This window comes from Tetrao urogallus (assembly GCF_951394365.1).
Source record: "Tetrao urogallus genome assembly, chromosome: 23".
Classification (NCBI taxonomy): Eukaryota; Metazoa; Chordata; class Aves; order Galliformes; family Phasianidae; genus Tetrao; species Tetrao urogallus.
In genome coordinates, this window is record NC_136836.1 from 3,323,168 (window position 1) to 3,343,464 (window position 20,297).

Below are 20,297 nucleotides of genomic sequence, written 5' to 3' on the forward strand. Positions count from 1 at the left end.
ATGCGAGAGTTCTTGTGTTGTTTTAAGCCAGCAGACGTGAGAAGGGAGGAAAAGGAACTGTTAATTAGTTTTGTTGCTGCTCGGGAACGTGATGGGACAGCGGCTCTTAACGCAGCGGCGCGGGGTGCGGAGCAGCGCCTGCAGTGCCGCGTTCCGGCCAGCAGGGGGCAGCAGCGCGGCGCTGGGGCGGACACACGTTCGTCCGGCGTCGCTCCTCTGCCGTTACGTTAGCAGGTCCGCCCGGCTGTACTGCGCATGCGCTGGAAGAGCGGAAGTTGCGTCTGCTTCTCTGCGCCCTGCCTGCGGAGCTGAGCGCTGCGTGGCTCCTGCGGTTCCTTCATGGACACGAAACGGGCATTAAAACGCACCCACCGCAGGCGGTGGTTCTACAGAGCGCTGCCTGATTGTGTTCGGCCGTTCCCCAGGGCCGCCCCGATATGCGCACTGGGCACAGGGAGGGGGTTTGGGGTGAACCAAGCCCTCCCCCGCCCGCTGCTTTTCCCCCAGCACGACCCGGGCTCAGGTTCCCCTTTGTGCACGGAGCGAAGTCCCTGAAACTTTCATGAGGGCATCGGATGGCCGACGAGAGCCGCCCCACCTCCCCGCCTGCCGCTGCGCATCGCCTCTGTCCGCACCATGACCCAGGGCATCTGGGGGCTCTACAAAGCCAGGGTGCTGCAGACCCTGGGGGGGGCACGGGCTGACGGTGCGCTGCAGGAGGAGGTAATGGGAGGTGGGGGGTTACGGCTGATTGCAGCCCCCTGCCCTCCTCCTGCTCTCACTCGGTTGGGTTCGTTGCAGGGAGACCCTTCCGAGCTGATGGAGGCAGCGGAGCCTCCCGCGCTGATGGAGGAGGGATCCGGCCCTGTGTCCCAGCTGGCACGGAAGGTGAGGATTGCGGCTGTGGGTGCTGCTGGGACCGGGAGTCCCAATAATTCCCAGTGAGCCCCATTGAGTCGGCACTGTGCTTCCTCTCCAGGTCCAGGGGGGCTGGAGGACGCTCTCATCTCTCTTCACCCGTGAGGATGAGCACCAGCTGCTCAACCCAGAGCCCTGCGCCGACCAGTAAGTTATGTCTTAAGGAGGGAGGGGGGCTCCCATAGCCTAGATTTTGCCCTGGGCTCTGCATCCCCATCTGTTCCCCCATCACCTATGATCCCAGATATGCCCCAGCACTGAAGCTGGTTCAGGAGTCCCTGTGTTCACATCCCCTCCCCTGCTCTCCCTTTAGCCCCCTTGCTGCCGTGCCAGCTGAGCTGCCTCCCGCCCAGAAAGCAGCCGGCTTTTGGGATCTCTTCGCTACCAAATGGCAGCAAGCATCGACACCGGACAAGGAGGTGGCCCCTCCAGAGCTGGGTGAGAGTCCCACAGAGCCACCAGGTGATGAGGGCCCCAGCGACCTGCGAGAGCCGGAGGAAGGGGCCTTCAAATGGGGCTTCCTGGCCAGCAAACTGGCTGAAATCCGAAATAAAAATGCTTCCAAGGGCAACTAGAAGAGGCGATGCCAACGTGGCCCTGCGGCAGCGCCAGCCAGTGATGCTGTGATGGGCCCTGGCAATGTGGAGATTTTGGCACTAAAGACCCCACGGCGCCCTTCTCCCTGAGCGTGTGTGGTGCTTTCTTTGCCTTTGTCTCCTACAACAGCCCTGCCACATGTGGAGCCCCATTCCATCCCCAAGACTGCAGAGCTGCCCCAGCGGGTTGAGACCCTCCAGAGGGATGGGAGGGGGCTTGCCACCTCAGTCCTCAAAGCATCCCCCATCCACTCAGGCACTGTTGGAAGAAACCACAGATGCAGCCAGGCTAGAAGAAAACCACAGGTTTGTTTATTAGAGTCCTGCTCCCATCCTAGCAGCCCACTGAGGCTGATGGGGAGAAAGCTGCCATTCTAAACCACAACCAGAAATAGGGAAGACCAAGAGGTAGGGACCAGCAAGGAACAGCAGCCTTCCAGCCACCACGGCTGAGGCCGGACTCACCCAAAGAAGGTCCCTGGGCACCCCACCCCCACCTCAAAAAGCAGCTATTGGTGGGCAGCATATCCAAGGAGTGAAGCAGTTGTCCCTTCTTTGGGCAGACCTTGTCTCTGCTCAGGGTAGACTTGGTGTCCCTGCTGGCCTGCAAGCAGCACCATAGTGTCAGGGTGCTGCCACTCCCCAAACCACATCCCGCAAGAGCAGGGGGCCGTAGCATCCACCTAGACCCACACACGGCTGGCTGGGGTGCTTCCTTTCAGACTGTGGATTCCTTGGCGGCCGCCCAAGCTCGCTGGCAGCCATAGAGCCATTTAATGACACGGGCATTGCGCTCCACCACCGAAATGGCGGAGCAGAGCCGTGCGTCCGGCTCCTCCTCACCTGGCCCCACGTCCTCCCCGCTGCATCCTGACGTCTGGCTGGGCTCCCACTCACAGGAGCTGTGGAGCCGTGCTGAGGCAGCATCCCATCCCGCTGGCACAAACCGTTCCTTCCCCAGCCCTTCCACCATGGCCCGGTCCAGCCCACAGTAATTGAAGAACCGCTCCTTCTCCGAAAGCGGCAGGGACAGGCGCAGCCCGAGTGCCGGTTTGCTGGGGCCGGGGGAGGCGGGGGGCTGGGCCAGGCTGGAGGCTTGGGGGAGCTGCGGCACGGGGCTGCCAGGCACCGGGACGATGCTGCTGCTGCTGCCGGCACCCGGCGTCTGCACATCTTCTGCTTGTTCCATGGACGCCCACAGCATGGGGCTCTCGGAGGCTTTATCCGACCCTTGGGCCTGGGGAGAGCTGGGGGGTTTGTCCCTGAGCGGCCCCTGGAAGAGGCGTCGCACCAGCCCGTAGCCCTTGGTGTTCTCCTTGTTGATCGCTGGGCAGTCCCGCTTCTGCCGGTAAATGACGAGCGAGTCGGGTCTCAGCAGACGCCTGCTGCCACCTCCCCTCCGCGGCACAGGGGACGAAGGACAGGGCAGCACCTTGCGGCTGCCTTCACAGCTCAGATCCGAGCCGTGGCAGAACTCGTGGCGCTGCTGCAGCGCGAGAAGTCGCCGGCCGCGGGGCGAACAGCAGGGCGAGCAGCCTCGCAGTGCCGGCTCCTGTCGGCTGTTGATGACCTGCTGCGATTTGACGTATTTCACTTTGTCTGCTTCCAGCCGCTCCACGGCGCTGGGTGTGCGGCCACCGCCGCCTCCCCCCAGCTGCTCCCGCAGATACTCGGGACCCCGGTTCAGCAAACGCAGAGGGGAGACGCCGCGGCCAGAAGCGCAGACGGCTCGGGGGGTGCTGCCGAGTGGGACCATCGCCTGCCAGCCAACCCCGTGCGGGATGGGGACCCCAAAACCGCGCTCAGCTTCTGCGCTCAGCCGCTGTCCTGGGAGGAGAGAGGAGCGGTGGGGTTAGCGATGGGGATGGGGTTGGAACCAGAGATGAGTTTGGAACCGAGGGTGAGGTTGGCACCAAGGGATGTGGCACCACCAGCAAAAGGACCGGGAGCGACACAGAGCCGTGCAGGGGGAGAGGACTGGCCCCTGCCTGCAGAGGAGGCGCCCTGCAAACCGGGGCAGGAACAATCACGGGCAGGAAGAGAGAAGCACCAGGCATCCGCCGGCTTCATCAAGATCCCAAGAGCAGCTTCGTACAGGAAACTTACTGGAGCCATTGCTTTATCTTTACGAGCCCGGGGACAGCAGAACAAAGACAGTATGGGGAAGCCGGTGTGCTTCCCCAGCCCTCCCTCCCCTTGTGCCAGCAGTGGGGGCCCTTTTGGCTGCTGGGGTTTCCGTGCTGTTCGGGGCATCGTGGCTCCCCACGGTGCTGGGCTGGGCCGGGCTCCCGGCTCTGTTTCCCTTTCAGGAAAAGAAAACAAAGGAGCTCCGGGAAGGTTTATTTTAAGCAGAGGCTGTTTGGTCGGCACCACAACTCTGCTGGGGGCTCATCCTCTCCTGTCCTGTCCCTCTGCAGCAAGGGGTCCCTAAGGCAGGCTCTGGGATAATCGATTCCTCTCCTATCACCACTTATTTGGGAGTGTCAAGGAGCAAAAAACAGCCCTTGCTCAGCTTTAACCAAGCACCCATGCAGGGACAGTGGGGGACAATGTTGGGACCAAGCAGGCGCACAGCAATGGGGCCATAAATTGAATAGCAGAGGTGGCTGTAAATGCCCAAAGCAGATGGTGCCCCTGAGCAAAAGAGGCCCAAATGGCCCTGAAAAACCACCTCTGGGGTGATGATGGGGACAGAGAGACCACAGCTATCCAGAGAGCAGGCAGCCCAGGAGCCTTCTGCCTCCACACGCAGCCCAAGGGCTTCAGCAGTGCATCCACCCCCATTTTACAGACGGTAAACTGAGGCACTGAGTTTTTTCAGATCCTGTGCTCCTGAGGGGCAAACTCCCACATCTCCATGGGTTTCAAGAGCTCTGCAGTGCTTCCATGGATGCTGCCCCCAGTACATGATCCTGTCACCCCCCCCTGGGCTGCAGTGTCTCCGTGCCCCCAGCCCAGCCCCAGGACCTGTATGTCCCAGCTGTGTGCCCGTGCTGGGGCTGCTCGTGCTCACCTGGGCCTGTGCAGGGTGCTGGTTGGTCTCCTCTGCTCCTGTTTCCTCCAGCAGCCAGCAGCAAACTGAGCCCAGAGCCGCAGGAGCCTCATATAGAGAGGGAGGAAGAGCCACCCCATTAACCCCTGCCAGCCCAGCCCCATCAGCACATCCTGCTCTGTGCCAGCACCCTGCCAGCACTGAGCCCTCAGTTCCTGCAACCTTTACACCCCAGGCTTCCCCTCAGCCACGGGCTCCATCTCCCAGCTCTTCTTACGGGATCGCAGCCAGGATCCTGGCTCTGGGACAGGCTCCCCTCCATCCCTCTGACCCCTGAAGCCATAGCAGCATTGTCTGCCTTCCCCCAGAGGAGCCCGCTGTGTCTGACCCCACACACACCAGGTGCATCGGGAACAGGGCAGTGATTACCTGGCACTGCGATCCCCTTCCTCAGGGTCCTGCCTAAGCCCACAGGAACGGGGCAAAGCGAGGTCCTTCCAGTACCTTCTGTCAGCGGTGAAAGGGTCAAAGTGAGCTCAGATCCAGGCAGGTTCCTGCCTCCCCTTCCCCGGGAAGGGCTGTAAATTGCAGGAAGCCGCAGGGACCAGAGCCAGCCCAGGGGTTATTTTTACCTCTGCCCTCTTCCCTTCCCGGAGGGCTGAGTGTCCTTTCCGGTCCCAGCCCACCTCCACTCCCAGCACCCCAAAACGTGGGCAGATCTCAGCTCCCTGGAGTTGGCAATGCAGAGCCCCAGAGAGGCCTCAGCTCCCCACATCCCTCCCGTGCTGAATGGGAGTGGGGTACAGCCCAGGCTGCAGCCACATGACCGCTACCTGCAGGGAACCAGCAGGCTCTAGTGGGAACAAAGATGTGACACTTGTAGGTTCTGTGTCTGAAAGGGAAAAGAGGAAAAGAGGAGAAGGGAAAAGAGTAGTGAGCCCTGCCTATCCCCGTGGAAGCTCCACGGCATCCAGCATGCCCCTGTGTGCAGGCACTGCAGCCAGGGCTGTACCCCAGTGCTGGAGCTGAGGCCATAGCAACATCCCATGTACCAGGTCCTGTCCAAGCTCTGCTGGCACAGGCCAAACCCCACTGAAAGTGAGGCAGGACCAATCTTAGGAGGAGGACCCCACCGTGCAGCGCTCATTCCCCACGCAGGATGCAGCCAAAGCAAAGCAAACAACGCTCCAGAGGAAGATGAGGAAAAGGACAGGGGGAAGAGGCTGAGAAACCCATGGCAAGGCTGGGATCTGCTGCCCTCCCACACAGAGCACAGATTGCCACCTGGGGGAGGAGCGGACCCTATTGTTAATGCCAGGCAACAGCAATCACTGTTTCTCAAAACATGTTTTATTTTGTAAGCTGGAACCCAGCCTGCCGTTCCGGTAAGGACAGCCATGAGAAGAGCAGCCTTCAGTTCACCTTTGCGTGGCGGATGTGGACGATTCCTGTGAGGCGCTTCCAGCAGGCGCCTGCAACTTCCCCTGCCCTGGGAAAGGGATGGACAGACAGACACACACACACAGACAGGCTGCACTGGGGGGGGGGGGGGGGCACTTGTAGCTCATACCGACTGCTGAACTGTTAAAATCCCAACTCCTTTGGGGATACAAAAGGGGATGGTTTGAGGGGCCTGTCCTGGCACTGGGATGCTGGGCAGCTCCTGCTTCCCTGGGTGAGGCAATGAAGCTTTGTCACTTCAGCTTAAGCTGTTTACTCCATCCATCAGCCTCTAACAAATGCACCAGAGCCATACAGATGCTCAAACTCCCGTTATTTAATTAAGGCTGTTTTTCTTACAGCCCCAACGCTGACTGTGGTTACATGGGGGCGTCAGGTTTGGATCTGTTCGTGGGGTGCTTCCAGCCCTCGTGGTGGGAGAGAAGAATTTGAGGAAGTCCTCAAAGGTCAAACAGCCGGGAGCACTGCTCTCCTCCAAAGTGATTTTTCAGATCACATCCAGCTCTGATTAAACAGCTTCACTCCCAGCATGACCTCCTCTCTCCTGGCAACAGATAATTGCATGCCCCACCTTGTCAAGGAGATCACATGCCTTCCTGCACGGTTCTGATCCACCCCAGAGGAGCAGCAGGAGCAGCCCAGGAGGAGGCTGAGGCTGTGGCCAATTGATGCCGCAGGGAGGACTTCCAGAGGGGGAATTTGGCATGGCTAGCAGAGCTCACAGCCCACTCCTGCGAGGGGGAAGAAGCTGTTTGTGTAGTCATAGGACATTGACCTATCGCCCCTGCATGCCCCAAGCAAAGCTGTGGGCTAGAGAGACTCCTGGGGGCAGGGTCTGATCCCCAGAAAAGGCCCCAACAGCCCAACATGCACCAGGATATTAGGAAAAGCAGAAGGGGTAACAGCCCAATCTGTGGACTATTGCATTAAGTGGTAAATAAGTGGAGCTGAATAATTTTCACACTTCTCAGGAGTTCAGTCTGCCCGTGGGAGAGTGCTCAGGAGTGAACGTGCCCCTCAGTCACCTTTCCAGATGCATTTCTCCTTTGAAAATCACCAACATTGGGTGACCAGGTGCAGACTGTAAAACTGACAATGTTACCATCTGTTGCTACTTGTCGGCTTACTTTCACAACCCACAAAAGCCCTTCCTGGTCCAAAGCCACATAAATGCCACGGACAGGAGAGCAGCTGAAGTGAGCTGGCAGCTCAGGGCAGTACAGCTGCACGCCAGGGGCCCGAGATGCGTGGACTTTTACTGGGGAGCGAGCAGGAGTGGAAGATCTGCTGCACTAGCTTAAAAATATCAAGGGCTCAAATGGGCATCAATAAATCTGAAACCAACACCTAACCTAAGGCAGCCATCCACAAGCTTTTGCAAGCAGAAACTAGAGAGCAGTTGGGCACAGAAGAAAGACTGAGATTCACACAGACCTTGGTGCCCTACGGATGAACCTTCGGAACAGTCGGCCTGGATGAATTCTGGAGCCTGTGTCTGGGAAGTAAAAAAAGCTATTGGGAGAGGTGGGAGGTGCTGCTGTGATGGAGGGCCTCCCCAGGGTGTGTTGTGATGAACCTGCCCCTTCCTACAAGGGACCCATTGTTATGTTGCATGGTTTCGTTTCAAATCCCAGAGGCTACAGAGGCCTCAGTGCACCACAGTGCAATTCTAACACTGGTCCTCCGTCTGCCCACTTTAAAAAATGCAAAGCAAGTCAACCATATCTCCAGCACCCCACCCCAGCATACTTTACCTGGCTAAAATGCTCCAGAGGTGCAAGCTGTGTGTGGGAGGCACTGCAGGGAGGCAGCCTTCCTCCTCCTCTTCCTCGCCCAGTCTCACAGCAGATGCAGGTCCAACTCACCACCTGCAGCTCCTGTTTGCCACCTGCCAGCTCAGCCTGCAGGTCAGGCACTGCACATCCCCGGGCAGCACCATCTGCTCCTCACCAACCACAGCCCTTCTGCAACTGCTTTGTGCTTCAGGCACCCAGATGAACCTGGAAACTCATCTGGGAACAGAGTGACTTAAAGGAGAGAATCACCCGGGCCATGGCTCCTCTTGCAGTGATGCAGCGGATTGCTGGCCGATCTTTTGGGTCACTCAGCTTCTCCACTCTTCCCCTGCTCTGCTTATAGAGGCAAAGCATCTCAGACTGCCTCAAATACTTTGAGACCCAGTGATCAGAGAAAAGCAGCAGTTTGTTCCAGTACTTCCACCTCCTGCCCCTCCCCATATGTAAGGCAGGCACTCCGGACAGTTTGTGACATTTGATATGAGTCCCTCTTCCCTAACAGTGTGTAAGAATAGCCAGCACTTTGCATAGACTGCTCCTCAGACCCTGACCAAAAAGGAAACGAAACACAGCGCTGCCCAAGCTGCCCTGCTAACTACACTGCAACCCTTTAACAACCTCTTCTCGGGACACTGCTGCTTGGATTTACAGCACAGGCCCCAGTAAGGACTGGAAGCACAGCAACACCATAAAGGATTCGCGGGATGTGGGTACAGCAAGGCAGAGAGTAAAAGTCATGTTTGTGCTATCCACAGTCCAAAGTGCACCTGAGCACGTCTGCTCAGAGAGACATTGCACAAGAGAGGGAGAAAAAAAAACAGTACTTTTGAAATGCAGGCATCCTTCCAAGGGGCAGGACCTAAACACAAGCACAGAGCAACACCTGCCATCACAACGCAGCTCGAGCAGCAGCTGCGATTGGGTGGCTCTGAAGAAAGCTCTGTTTAAAAGAGCACAAAGCAAGAAATACGAACAAGAGGAATTCACAACCTCAGCACGGCCGAGCAGGGATCTCCCAGCCAAGCCTTGCCTGAGGAAACAGGACAGACAACCTGCTGGCTCTGTGCTCTGCAGAACCAGGAAGATAAAGCAGAGCTCGAGTTATTGGAGCTGGGATGCAGCCTTACACATCCTACCTGTCATGGGCCATTTCTGCACATTGTTTTTCCATGTGCTGGGCACATTTCAAGTGTGTAGGTTTTGTTTTCTTCATTTTATGGAAGAAGAATTCAGCTTTCATCTGCGTTCAAAATCACTGCTCTTAGACTTAAAGCAGAAAGGCAACTTTCTCCTTTAATTCAGGTGCTTAATTATCCTTTGACTGAAAAGAGTCACAGTTTCAACCCCTTTCTCTTTTGCAGTGACTGCACTGACATACAGATCTAAGCACACAGCTGTCAGCCAGGTGGGGATCTGCTTATCTGCAGCACCAGGATGTGCAGGAAGCAACAAACCATGCAAGGGCACTGACACCAACAAACAGCTGGGTCTGTGCTTGCTGGTGGGACAACAAATAAAGCCACAAGGTGATGTATAGTGTTCCCAGTTTGGGCTATTCCCATTCCCAGCCTGCACAACAATCCTTTGCTTTGGAGCACTCTTAATTAAAACATGCAAGTGACTTTAGACTCTTGTGCCATGTATAAGTAATAGTGTTTCCTCACCTTAATTTCTAAGGTTTCCCAGGGCATGTGAAACCAGCAGGTCATCATCACCTCCCCAGCCTTCAGGGCACCATTTACATCTGGTTCAGCCTCAGGAGCACACTAGCAGTCCAGCAACTCCTAAGAAGCCAGCTAGATCAGCAGTGTCAGCATTCAGACACTGGAGGGAAACATGCATGAGGATGCTTAACAGGCTGTGCTCAGTCCTCTGCATGGGGGATCCCAATTTGTTAGAGGAGGGGGCAGCAGGGCTCACCCACCAGCAACAACCAGAGGCTTCTGGATGAAATCTTCCCATTGCAGCACTCAGAGACTCCCTGCAAGGCTGGCTGCAGAGGGAGGAGCATCAGAGCCCTGGAAAGCAGCAGCATCTGGTTCACAGCCCCAAAAATCCAGTAAGACCAGTAACAGCAGACAGAGCCTGCCAGAGATTTCCATACAGTCCAGGATGGTACTTGCTCCACTTGTAGCAACAGCTCCCAGCCCATGCAGGATGTAAGAATACTGCTGTGCCTTTAATCCCTCTTTGAAAACCAAGCAGCATGCCCAGAGGAGCAGTGCTTTGATTCTTAAGAGGCTCAGCAGGAGCAGAGGGATCCACGAGGCCACAGCTCCAAAAGCCAGCTACTTTCAAACCCAGCACGGCCCTGCTCTGTCAGAGCACTGCATTACATACCAGTGAAAGCTCTGCACTGCCTCTGCCAGCCAACCCAGCACCTTTTACGAGCTAAAATCACTTACAGTGTGTGACCGTGATGAACTGCTACAGCTTACTGCTATTCTAGCAAAGCAAATAAACCATCCTGAAGCTTGGCTGAGAGCGAGACGGCTGTGCCAACTGAAGGGAAAGGAAAGCACTTCTCAGTAGAGTTCAAAAGCTTCATTGAAATTCAGATTTTTATTAAAAAAAAAAAAAAAAAAAAAAAAAAAAAGCATGAACTTAATAAGTTACACAATCTCTCAATTATAAATCCTGCATAAAATATATTTTACAATTTTTAAAGGAAGATTTTGAAAAACCTTTGACGAGTGCTGAAGAGTATCTTGACTTTGTGTCGTGCTGGTGAACAATTCTCTGTAGCTGCTACAAGTTTGATTTATCATAAGGCTTTAAAACAAAGACCTCACCACCAAACAGAACACACACCTCAAGAACTACCACTCCTCATGAACCAAGGACATGCCCAGTGCCACCCACCAGCTAAGCACCATGAGAGGGATTTCACCCTTTAAAGTGGCAATCAGTGCAAACAAGTGCTGTGGGAGTCCAAAAACATTTTTTCTGTGCCATTCATCAGCAACTCTGGTGCAGCTCGGCAGCACGCTCAGTGTTCAACCTTTGAAGTGCTTGAGGAGAACCAGAGGACTTGCAGAGGACTTAAAGGTAAGTGCTGTTGTTCTGTAGTTTAAGATTAACATAGTTGATTCTGTCTTTTGGGTGGGCAGGTGAGAGGAAGGAGCTAATGTATTTCCAAAACCTCTCAGGTTTAACATGGAAGATGGTGCATCCTCTTAAAACTTCACAAAATCCTCACTGGATGACTGGTGCTGGGATGGAAGTACTGTAAAAGTGCTGGTGCAGACAGCAAGAGGATTGCTCTCCTCCTGTCGATAACAAGCTGAGCCCTCACTTGCAATGAGCCCAGTTAAAACATGAGAATGAGCAGATCTCCACTTCCAGAGCACGAGAGGTGCATCTCTGCCTGTCACCCACTACCCACAGACAGGTTCCAAGCCCTGCCTTATAGCCTGAGCTCCCTGCAGGGTCAGCAGCACAACCCCGTTGTCACTCACCTCCTTCCCCACCAACTGATGCTCCCAGAGGTGCTCTGCTGCACTCAGCTGATGGATCACCTGAGAGTTCCTCCATGACATCTTCTGAACGTTAAACATTGCTTTGTTTCAAGGCAGCAATGCTCATCTGAGCATCCCTGTTCAGGTGAGCTGCCTTACACAAAGTGATGCAAAGTGACAAGGATTAAAGGCTAATGACCCCAGGTCTGCTGCCACCAGTGCTGCACCAGGTCAGAGCTACAGCTCAAAACTGCTGTACAGCCTGTACAGTCTGAACAGTCCGTCTGTACAGCCACAGACTTCTGATAGAGTTAGAATCCTTTGCTTCTGAAGGAACAAGCAGTTATTCTGCCTGCACTGCTTATTCACACAAGAGAATGCATGTGTTCCATGTCCAAGAGGTGACAGTCACCTCTTCCTCCCCATCGCTCCCAGGTGACAGTCAGCATCAAAAAGGAAAAGCCCGTGCCCAGTGACACCCAATCCAGCTGTGCTGGAACCATAACTGAGTGCTCTTAAATCCAGAGCTTCAATGCTGCTGGATTCCCTCACCAGGCGTTCACATTCTCGTGATGGAAGCTCTCAGTACTCTCCTATTCTAAGTACTCCGTTTGCTGCTGGACTACAGGTAGGAGAGCAGTGAGCACGTTGTGGAACTGTAGATTAGTGGATTAATAAAGTATTTGATTAGTAGGAGAAAGCAAAATTGAATGATTAATGACCTCACCAACATGCTAGCACCCAGCTGCACACACTTGGCACTGGAATCCCTCAGTGCTGAGCTCCTTGAGCTGTGAGTGCAAAGCTCAGCCACCTCAGCACTCTGAGAGCTGCCGACACACTTGCATCGTATTTTTTGCTCACAAAGTCAAGTCTTAGACCCTACCTTCAACATTAGATAAAAATAAATAATAAAGTTATCCCGGACCAAAGAAGGAATGATTCTCATCCATCTTATTCACCCAGTTTTCTAGCAGAACCCAAACATTCAGACCCACAGCAAATAATTTAGGAAAAGTGTCATTTCCTCATGGAATGCAACACACTTGCAGGCATACGCTCTCGGTCACTCATATGCATAAATATATACACAATTAACTTTACAAACCTGAAGATTTGCACTACCAGCATGCAAATCTCTTCTTCCAGGAGAGATCCTAATACTGATATAGAAAACTGGAATGTGTTAAATACTCTGAGATCTGGCTGGAAATCAAGTCTCAGCTCTTAGGATGTCCCACTGCCAACGCACACAAACGAACATTGTCACATCTTAAGACTTAACACGTAACATCCTGGAAACAAGCACAAAGCATCTCTAACACAACTGCCAACATTCTTATAACGTATGGAACTCAAACAAAATTCCATCAATAGAAACTACACCCTGCAGGTCTGAGATCGGGCTCGTTTCTTTACTGCCATTAAGTTGCACCATCTGCTGGGCAAGGAGCAGCTCTTCCAAGAGACGACCGCTCGGCAGCTCACGTGTCCCAGCTGCTGTCTTTAAAAGCTATGTTGACTAATCGCAGCTCTAGTTCAAAAGCATCAGGACGGTCCTGCGGGTTGGCAGCCAGCATTTCCTTAATCAACTGTTTCATCTGTGCATTCATGGACTTTTTCTTTACAGGGATGAGCAGTTCCATCTTAGGGTTTTCTAGCAGTGCCTCTCCAACGGGCACGATTGCTGAGCCCTGCTTGACGTAACTACCCAGGAGTTCCTTCTTTGTCTCTGTGTCTACGAATGTGATTCTTTCTAGCATTGCCCAGATTATGATCCCCAGTGCAAAAATGTCTGCTTTGGCAGTGTAGTGTCCTTCCCAGACTTCGGGGGCCATATAGAAGTCAGTCCCACACGCAGTCGATAGGAAACACTTATTTACGTTGACTGGTTCCTCGGGATTCTGTCCTGAAGCTGAACATACCTTACTCAGCCCAAAGTCAGCTACTTTCAGCGTGGGCTCCAAGTCACTGGCATCCATCCTGCTCTGCGATATCAGAATATTGTCAGGTTTGAGATCACGATGAATAATCTGATTTTTGTGCAGGAAAGCCAGCGCACTGCTGAGCTGAAGCATGAAACTGGTGTTGGTCTTGCGGTTAGGTTTTCGAGACAACAGATACTCATTCATATCTCCTCCATCACAGAAATCCATTACAAACCAAAGGTAATAAGCGCTTCTGGGATCAAAGACTATTTCTCCTTTTAATGAGGTCTCTACAAGCTGCAATAAGGAAAAGAAGTGTCACAACTACCTGATGACCACAAAAATATCAAGATATGATGGGGGGAAAAAAAAATAAAAAGCATGAATTTTGGATCTTCCTCTCAACAACCCAGAGAGTAAGGAATTGCAACTGGTAAAAATAAAAGTTCATGTCAAACTTCCGATTTAAAGGAAAAAAAAAAAAATCACAATGTATTTGCCAGCCTCGTTATTTTGGTGTGTGTGTGAAGCATATCGACCTCACGCTCCTACCCAGAAGCCAGAGCCAGCCCCAGATAACAGCTTTTTGAAGGCTATCAAGTAGTCGTTGCACTCCCATCTGTTTCAGCTGGACAGTGTCCCACCCATTTCGCTAACTCCAAGTACAAACACAGCCTCAACCAGGAACCCCTGCACAGCACCACGAGGCTGCCTGTCCTCTGCTCATGAGGCAGCCTCACCACATGCTTTTGGAGCCTGCCCTCCATCCCTCACACGTGAATGCATTCTAACAAGCGTTAGCACAGGATCTCAGCTCAGGAGAATGCTAATCCACAGGCACAGCTCAACAGCTGCTGCAAGCAACACCTTTCTCACCACAACACACTAGCTATTTTCTAGGACATAAGCAGAGAATAACTCCAGCAGCTAGTTCCAATGGCCTCTTTGCACAATGTGCAACATACACCAGCAATTATGCTCGCTCTCTCTGTTCACACAGCTACAAAACTGTCTTTCCAGCTCCTCTGAGGTGGCTCTTCGCATACTCCAGAACATAAGACTTGCTATTATTTCTGTTAGCAGTAAACCAGTGCTTACTAAAGCAGATGCAGCCTCTACAAGCCTTCAAAAGTTAATACAGCTATTAATACATAGAGAAACATATTAAAATTGTAAGAAGTGGGTTTTTTTTCCCCCATCCGAGAGCAAAATTAGTAACAAATTATAACTACATTTAATTGTGAGCACAGTTAGTACTCAAACCAACTTAAGAGCAATTCTGTGTTAGAACTTAAACTGCATATTCAGGTTTACAGCCAATAACAGCAAAATGGGAACCGCAGCACAGGAGGGAGCGACCCCAGCACGCAGCTCTTCCCTCCACTCAGCCTCACTGGAGCTGTGCTCGGGTCTCAGTTCAGAGCACCAGGATGACAGAATTCACCTCCAGATCTGGGACTGCAGCACAAGGAAGCCACACCAGCTCAGAGCTCTCTACAAGAGCCCAGCTCAGCTGGCAGCAGTTACAGCACCTGCCCTGAAGCACTGCAGGAGACACCAACAGCCCTTCCCAGGCCTCCTCACACCGCACCAGTTCAGCTCAGTGAAGTAATATCACCTGGAGTGGGCAGAAGAGAGGGCAAGCCAAGGGAGACGTGGGTTTCTCTCTTTCAGCGCATGCTATCATCAAGTGATCTCTGTGCTCAGCTCTGCCCTTTGCTCTTCTCTGCTCTTTGAAGCAGGAAAACAACTCGCAGCACTTGTGCCACAAACACGGGCAAGGTCTGCACGCTGCACTGCTTGAAAAACCTGGCGCTGCAGCGACCTGGAAGCTCTTCTTCACTCGCGGTCCCACCCTGCAGCCTCCCTCACACCCCTCTTTTTCCCCCTCCAGACTTCTCCCTGTACAGCTGCCTGCATGCAGTATCTTACAGCTCCACCAACAAGATAAGGTGCTACTTTTTCCCCATGTGAGCTGACCAGTATTATTTCACCCTAATCCCTTCGGGGCAATGCGCCAGTAACGATGACTGAGCTACAGCAAGTTGACAAAGGCAAGAAGCTTTTCTCAGGCTCACAGAGCACCCAGCACAACAGGATCAGAACAGCTGTGAAGTGCTGGCAAATGAGTGCTCACTCACAAAAGGTTCAATGTCAGCCATGCAAGAATGACAACAATAAAAACTGAAATGATAGAAGCTGATCAGGGATAACACAGCAAATGTTTAGCAGGCCACTGACTTTTTAACATCAGAGAGACAAATGTCTGCCAGGGGATGATTAATAGCTGGGGCAGACTCCTAGCAAGCTCACATGAGCTTTCAGGTCCTTCCAGAGCTACGTATATTTCAGAAATATTTGCCTTTCAACTTCTAGGCAACTCAATTTTCAACAGCCCCACATAAGGGATAGCAGTATTTACTCTTCTATTCCTCTACATACCACACATTTACTTCTCTTTGAAGTTATCTACCCAAAAAAGAAATTAAACCAGCTCACTGAGCTTCCTTAATTGATTACTACTTCTGGGAGCATTAAACGTTGGCTTGCTATATCAAGACAGCTCCTTCCCCTTCCAGAGGCATCTGACATTATGAAATTCTTCAGAGCTCTGCCTCAAGACATCAGTACTGCTCACTAACCTGCAGCACAACTCTACCAAGAGCCTGCACCTCCCTCATGCCTTATCTGTGGTGTTTCCCCAACTTAGCAAAGCAAGTCCTGGAGCCTTTAGAATGGCATGGCTTCAAATTAAAAAGACCAGGTGATTGTTCAATAGATAAGCTCTTTTAAAGACATAAAATAAAGCAAACGACACCCTTTCCTTCCTAAGCATACCTCAAGAAAACCATCTTAGCTACCCACCTCCTTCCCTCCCAGCTGCACATCCACATAAGCACTTCCACCCCATTACCTCAGCTTCATGTACCTGTAAATAAAGGGAGGAACTGGAGCCATGTGACATCTTCTGCACCATGCCATCTTTCTGCAAGATGCACTCCTCCAGGTGAATGACGTTGGGATGCTGGCTCTTGATACTGCTAAGTGCCCAGAACTCACGCAGAGCTAGTTCCACGTTCTCTGGAGCATGGCACCGAATCTTTTTCACTGCCACCCGTGCAGAGGTCTTCCTGACGACTGCTTCGTACACCACACCATAACTGCCACGACCAACCTCCCGTATTAGATCGTACTTAGGCTGGCTACTCACCATCTTCAAGATCAAAGGTTCTGGGGAAGGGGGAAAAACCCACAGAACTATAACTTATGAACGAGAACTGAGCTGTGTTTTCCCCCATATGGCCAGGCGTGGCAATGCCAGCTGCACCAACACCCTGTGGTGAGCAGGGCTGTCCCTGAGCATCGCACTGAACGCAATGCTGTGCTGGAATACTTCAGAAGTCACTCTGTAAGCTTGCAGCCACGCTAAAGGCTGCCTAATACCACATTTGGGTGGGACTGCACGATTTCAAACACAGCTCAGCGTTCAAGAAGGCAACAATTCAAACCTAGAATTGCACTGCGCTGAGGCAGGGCTATCCCATATCCTGCTGCTCCTTTCTCTCAGTGTCTTTTGGGAATTTCTATGCGAATAACAGGACTGTTTCATGCTCTCCATCCACACCCGGGCTATCAGAGAGGTTCTAGCTGAAACCTGCGGTTGAGGAGCAACAGAATGAAACAGAGCTGACTTTTAAGACGACTGCATAGGTAAAGATTTGCGTTCTAATTTCGCAATGATTTTTTTTTTTTGTTTTTCCTTCAGAGACGAGAGAGGAAAGTTTCACCGATCTTTTAACACCACTATGACTTCCCAACTAAACTCCCACAGTCACAAAAAAAAAAAAATAAATAAAAAAGAATCAAAAAGAAAAACTGGCAGCAGCGGCAGCAGCACCCAACAGACTTCCAAGTTACTCGATAGGATAAAAGCCGGGGCGATGCTCTGTGAGGAAAACAACGCACGAGGCTGGGGGTGAGGAGGAAGGGCAGCCCCGCACAGCGCCCGGCTCCGTCACACACAGAGGATCGCATCAGAGTTATTAGCGGGGAGCTCGTAAATGATTCCAGCGCGGTAGGAACTATTTGTTCGGAGAAAAAAAAAAAAAAAAAAAAAAAAGAGAAAAAGAGAGAGAGAGAGAAAGAGAAAGACAGGCATCGTCAGTGCGACGGCACCGCGCGCACTCCAAGCTCCGGCGAACCTCGAGGCCTCGCTCAGCCCCTGAGGCGGCACCTGGACCCGTCGCGGCGCTCACACAGCGGCGCTCTGTTCCCGCCCGCCCCCTCAGCGCCCGGCCGCTCTGTGACGCGCGGCAGAACCGCGCAGCGCCCGCCGCGGCCCCGCGTTACCTCAGCACCAACGCCGCGCCGCCGCCGCCCGGCCGCCATCATAGGGACCGACCCCGGCGCCACGCCCCCTTCCGCCACGCAGCCTCCTGATTGGCTGCGAGGTGGGGGGGCGGGGGGAAGTGGGAGTGATGAGCGTGCGCACGCGCATGCGCGCAGCGCTCGTGGTCGGCGGCGGCAGCGGTGGGCGCTGCGGCTGCTTGCACCGCATTTGTTGTTGTGTGCGTTTGTTTGCTTCTGTTTGTTTGCTTCTGTTTGTTTGTTTGCTTCTGTTTGTTTGTTTGCTTCTGTTTGTTTGTTTGCTTCTGTTTGTTTGTTTGCTTCTGTTTGTTTGTGTGCTTCTGTTTGTTTGTTTGCTTCTGTTTGTTTGTTTGCTTCTGTTCGCCCTCTAACAGCGCTGTGTGCGTTGGCCCTTGTAGCTTCGCAAGGACTCTCCTCGTTTCCCCGCGTGTGCATGCCCGTATTTGTCTGTTTCTGTATTTATCTGTTTCTTCGTTGCTTGGGGTGGGACAACACCCAGCACTCCTCTGCTGCACTTCGGCTGTGTGTCTGCACCGCAGCTTTGCAACTACAGCCTTTCTATTCATTTACCTCTGTGTTTAATTACCCTCTCTCACCTATTTATTCACTTAGCCGTTTGTTTACCTATCCCTCTATTTACCCATCTGTTTCTTTATCCATTTATTCACCTGCCCGTTCGGTGGCAGCTCGGGGTTGCTCCGCTGTCCTCAATGGCAGCAGGGAGCAGACGGTTGCTGTGTGTGCAACGCTGAGCTCAGTGCCCTAGCTTGGTTTGGCAGCCGTGCCTGCGGTGCTCGGAGCCAACCGGGGGCTGAGGAGGGCTGGGAAACCGATTGGGATGTTACATACAGCCCATCCTCTCTTGGGAATCCCCTTCACGGAGTCCAGCATTGATGAGTTCAGCGGGAGGGGCCAGCACTGGGACAGGTGTGCATCCGGTGGTCACCCCCCCCTCATTCTCCCCCGTGTGCTCTCAGTGTACAAAGCTCCCTGGAAGGGCTCCCAGTGCCAAAACGGGGACAATTTTGCAAGATGTGCTTGGCCAGCCTCAGCGAGGTCACTTGGTTGACATGTGAGAGCCTTCCTGGAAGCAGCTTCTGGAACAGCCACAGGCTGCCCCTCCCTGGGGGGTGCATCTGTGGCAAAGTCACAGAAACACAGAATGGACAGGGTTGGAAAGGACCTCAAGGATGATGAATCTACAACTCCCTGTCACAGGCAGGGCCACCAGCCTCCACATTTAATACCAGCCCAGGCTGCTCAGGGCCCCATCCAACCTGGCCTTGAACACCTCCAGGGATGGACGGGGCATCACAGCCTCTCTGGGCAGCTGTTCCAGCACCTCACCACTCTCATAGCAAAGAACTTCCCCCTGACATCCAACCTCAATTTTCCCTCCCTCAACTTCAAACCATTTCCCCTTGTCCTGCTGTTATCTCCCCTTTCCAAGAGTTGATTCCCCTCCTGTTTGTAGGCTCCCTTTAGGTACTGAAAGGCTGCAGTGAGGTCACCCCGCAGCCTTCTTTTCTCCAGGCTGAACATGCTCAGCTCCCTCAGCCTGTCTTTGTAGGGGAGGTGGTCCCTTAAATCAGAGTCCCTGCAACATGCAGCCATGGGCCTGTGTCCCTGTGCACAAGTGTAATCATACAGCTGTGTGCCCATGTGTCCATGTAGTCGCATACCCCATGTGCCCATGCATCTGTGTACCTTTGCAACCTGTGTGCCCATGCACCTAAGTTGCAAATGTAACCTCATACTCATGTACCTCTGTACCCGCATGTTCATGCATCCATGTACCTGTGCACTCATGCATTCGTGTATCTGTGCACCCATGCACCTGTACACTCCTACACCCCTCTAGACAGACACCTGTGCATCCCTGTTCCCATGTACCTATGCATCTGTGCCTCTGTGTGCCCATAACTCTGTGCACCCACCACCCACATACCCCAGCATCTCACCACCTGTTCCTTTGGACACCTGCAGCACCTCCTGCCCGTAGGCTCTGTGGGGAACAGAGCAACCACCTCACCCCACCCATCCCGTGACTCAGAGCAGAGGTGTTATAATTATCCTCTTTCCCCTGCAGCTGCCAATATTTACAGGTCTCCCTGTGCACTGGTGCTGTGATTTGGAAGAACACCCTGTTTACTGGTGTGCTAGCTGACAGCCGGGCAATGTGATCGGGGCCGCTCCCAGCAGTCTCCCTGGGGCAGTCTGGAGGGGCCACGCTCCTGTTTTCCTGCTGATGTTTCTGGGTCAGGTTTTGCAAACAAGTGCGGGGCACGGCCAGGCAGGCGGGCTGTACAGCGTGCTGACCTTGGTGACCTCCTTGCAGCCTGCTACATGGATTTTTGTGGTGGAGAGAAGCATGAGGAGGAGAGGCTGCATGCACCAACTGCACGTGCTGCATCCCCCAGGCGCTGCGGTTCTGTAAAAAGCCATCGGCCGCCCTGCAGGTGCTTTGCACCCCACAATGGTCGCATTCTGGGGGGTTCAAAGGGCAATGCTCCATGCAAACCCTCAGCCTGGTGCTTCCTCATCCCGACTCCACGCAGCACCGACCCCCCCCGGGTCCTCCAGCAGGACCATACGGACAGCATGTCCCCAGCTTGTTTACTGCGGCCGTGCGCCTCGATTGTCACCACCATGTGACAGGTGATGCCTTCAGACAGCCGAGCCAGCTCCACGTGACTGCTGGGCAATGGATAAAAGCTGCTTGAGGGGGCTCCGGCAGCAGAACTGGGGTTGCTCTGAGGAGGAGCAGTAGTGCCGTACCG

The 20,297-nt window shown here is 53.4% G+C and overlaps 3 protein-coding genes across 3 annotated transcripts; 1 reads left to right on the plus strand and 2 right to left on the minus strand.

Annotated features, from left to right (window-relative positions):
- Nucleotides 1–636: 636 nt before the first annotated feature.
- LOC306954919 (uncharacterized protein C1orf232) lies at nucleotides 637–1,493 on the plus strand (the record flags this gene model as incomplete). The annotated part of the gene is made up of 4 exons (XM_079546124.1): nucleotides 637–723; nucleotides 802–888; nucleotides 980–1,065; nucleotides 1,232–1,493. The coding sequence occupies 4 exons, from the start codon at nucleotides 637–639 to the stop codon at nucleotides 1,491–1,493; spliced, it is 522 nt and encodes a 173-aa protein (XP_079402250.1).
- A 739-nt stretch (nucleotides 1,494–2,232) lies between these two features.
- On the minus strand, nucleotides 2,233–3,270 carry FAM110D (family with sequence similarity 110 member D; the record flags this gene model as incomplete). The annotated part of the gene is made up of 1 exon (XM_079546230.1): nucleotides 2,233–3,270. One exon carries the CDS (start codon nucleotides 3,268–3,270, stop codon nucleotides 2,233–2,235), a length of 1,038 nt encoding a protein of 345 aa, XP_079402356.1.
- Nucleotides 3,271–12,705: 9,435 nt separating this feature from the next.
- PDIK1L (PDLIM1 interacting kinase 1 like) lies at nucleotides 12,706–16,375 on the minus strand (the record flags this gene model as incomplete). Its single annotated transcript, XM_079546227.1, has 2 exons — nucleotides 16,079–16,375; nucleotides 12,706–13,446 (listed from the first exon to the last, which is right to left on the minus strand). Exons 1-2 carry the CDS (start codon nucleotides 16,361–16,363, stop codon nucleotides 12,706–12,708), a joined length of 1,026 nt encoding a protein of 341 aa, XP_079402353.1. The 5' UTR covers nucleotides 16,364–16,375.
- Between the last annotated feature and the right edge of the window lie 3,922 nt (nucleotides 16,376–20,297).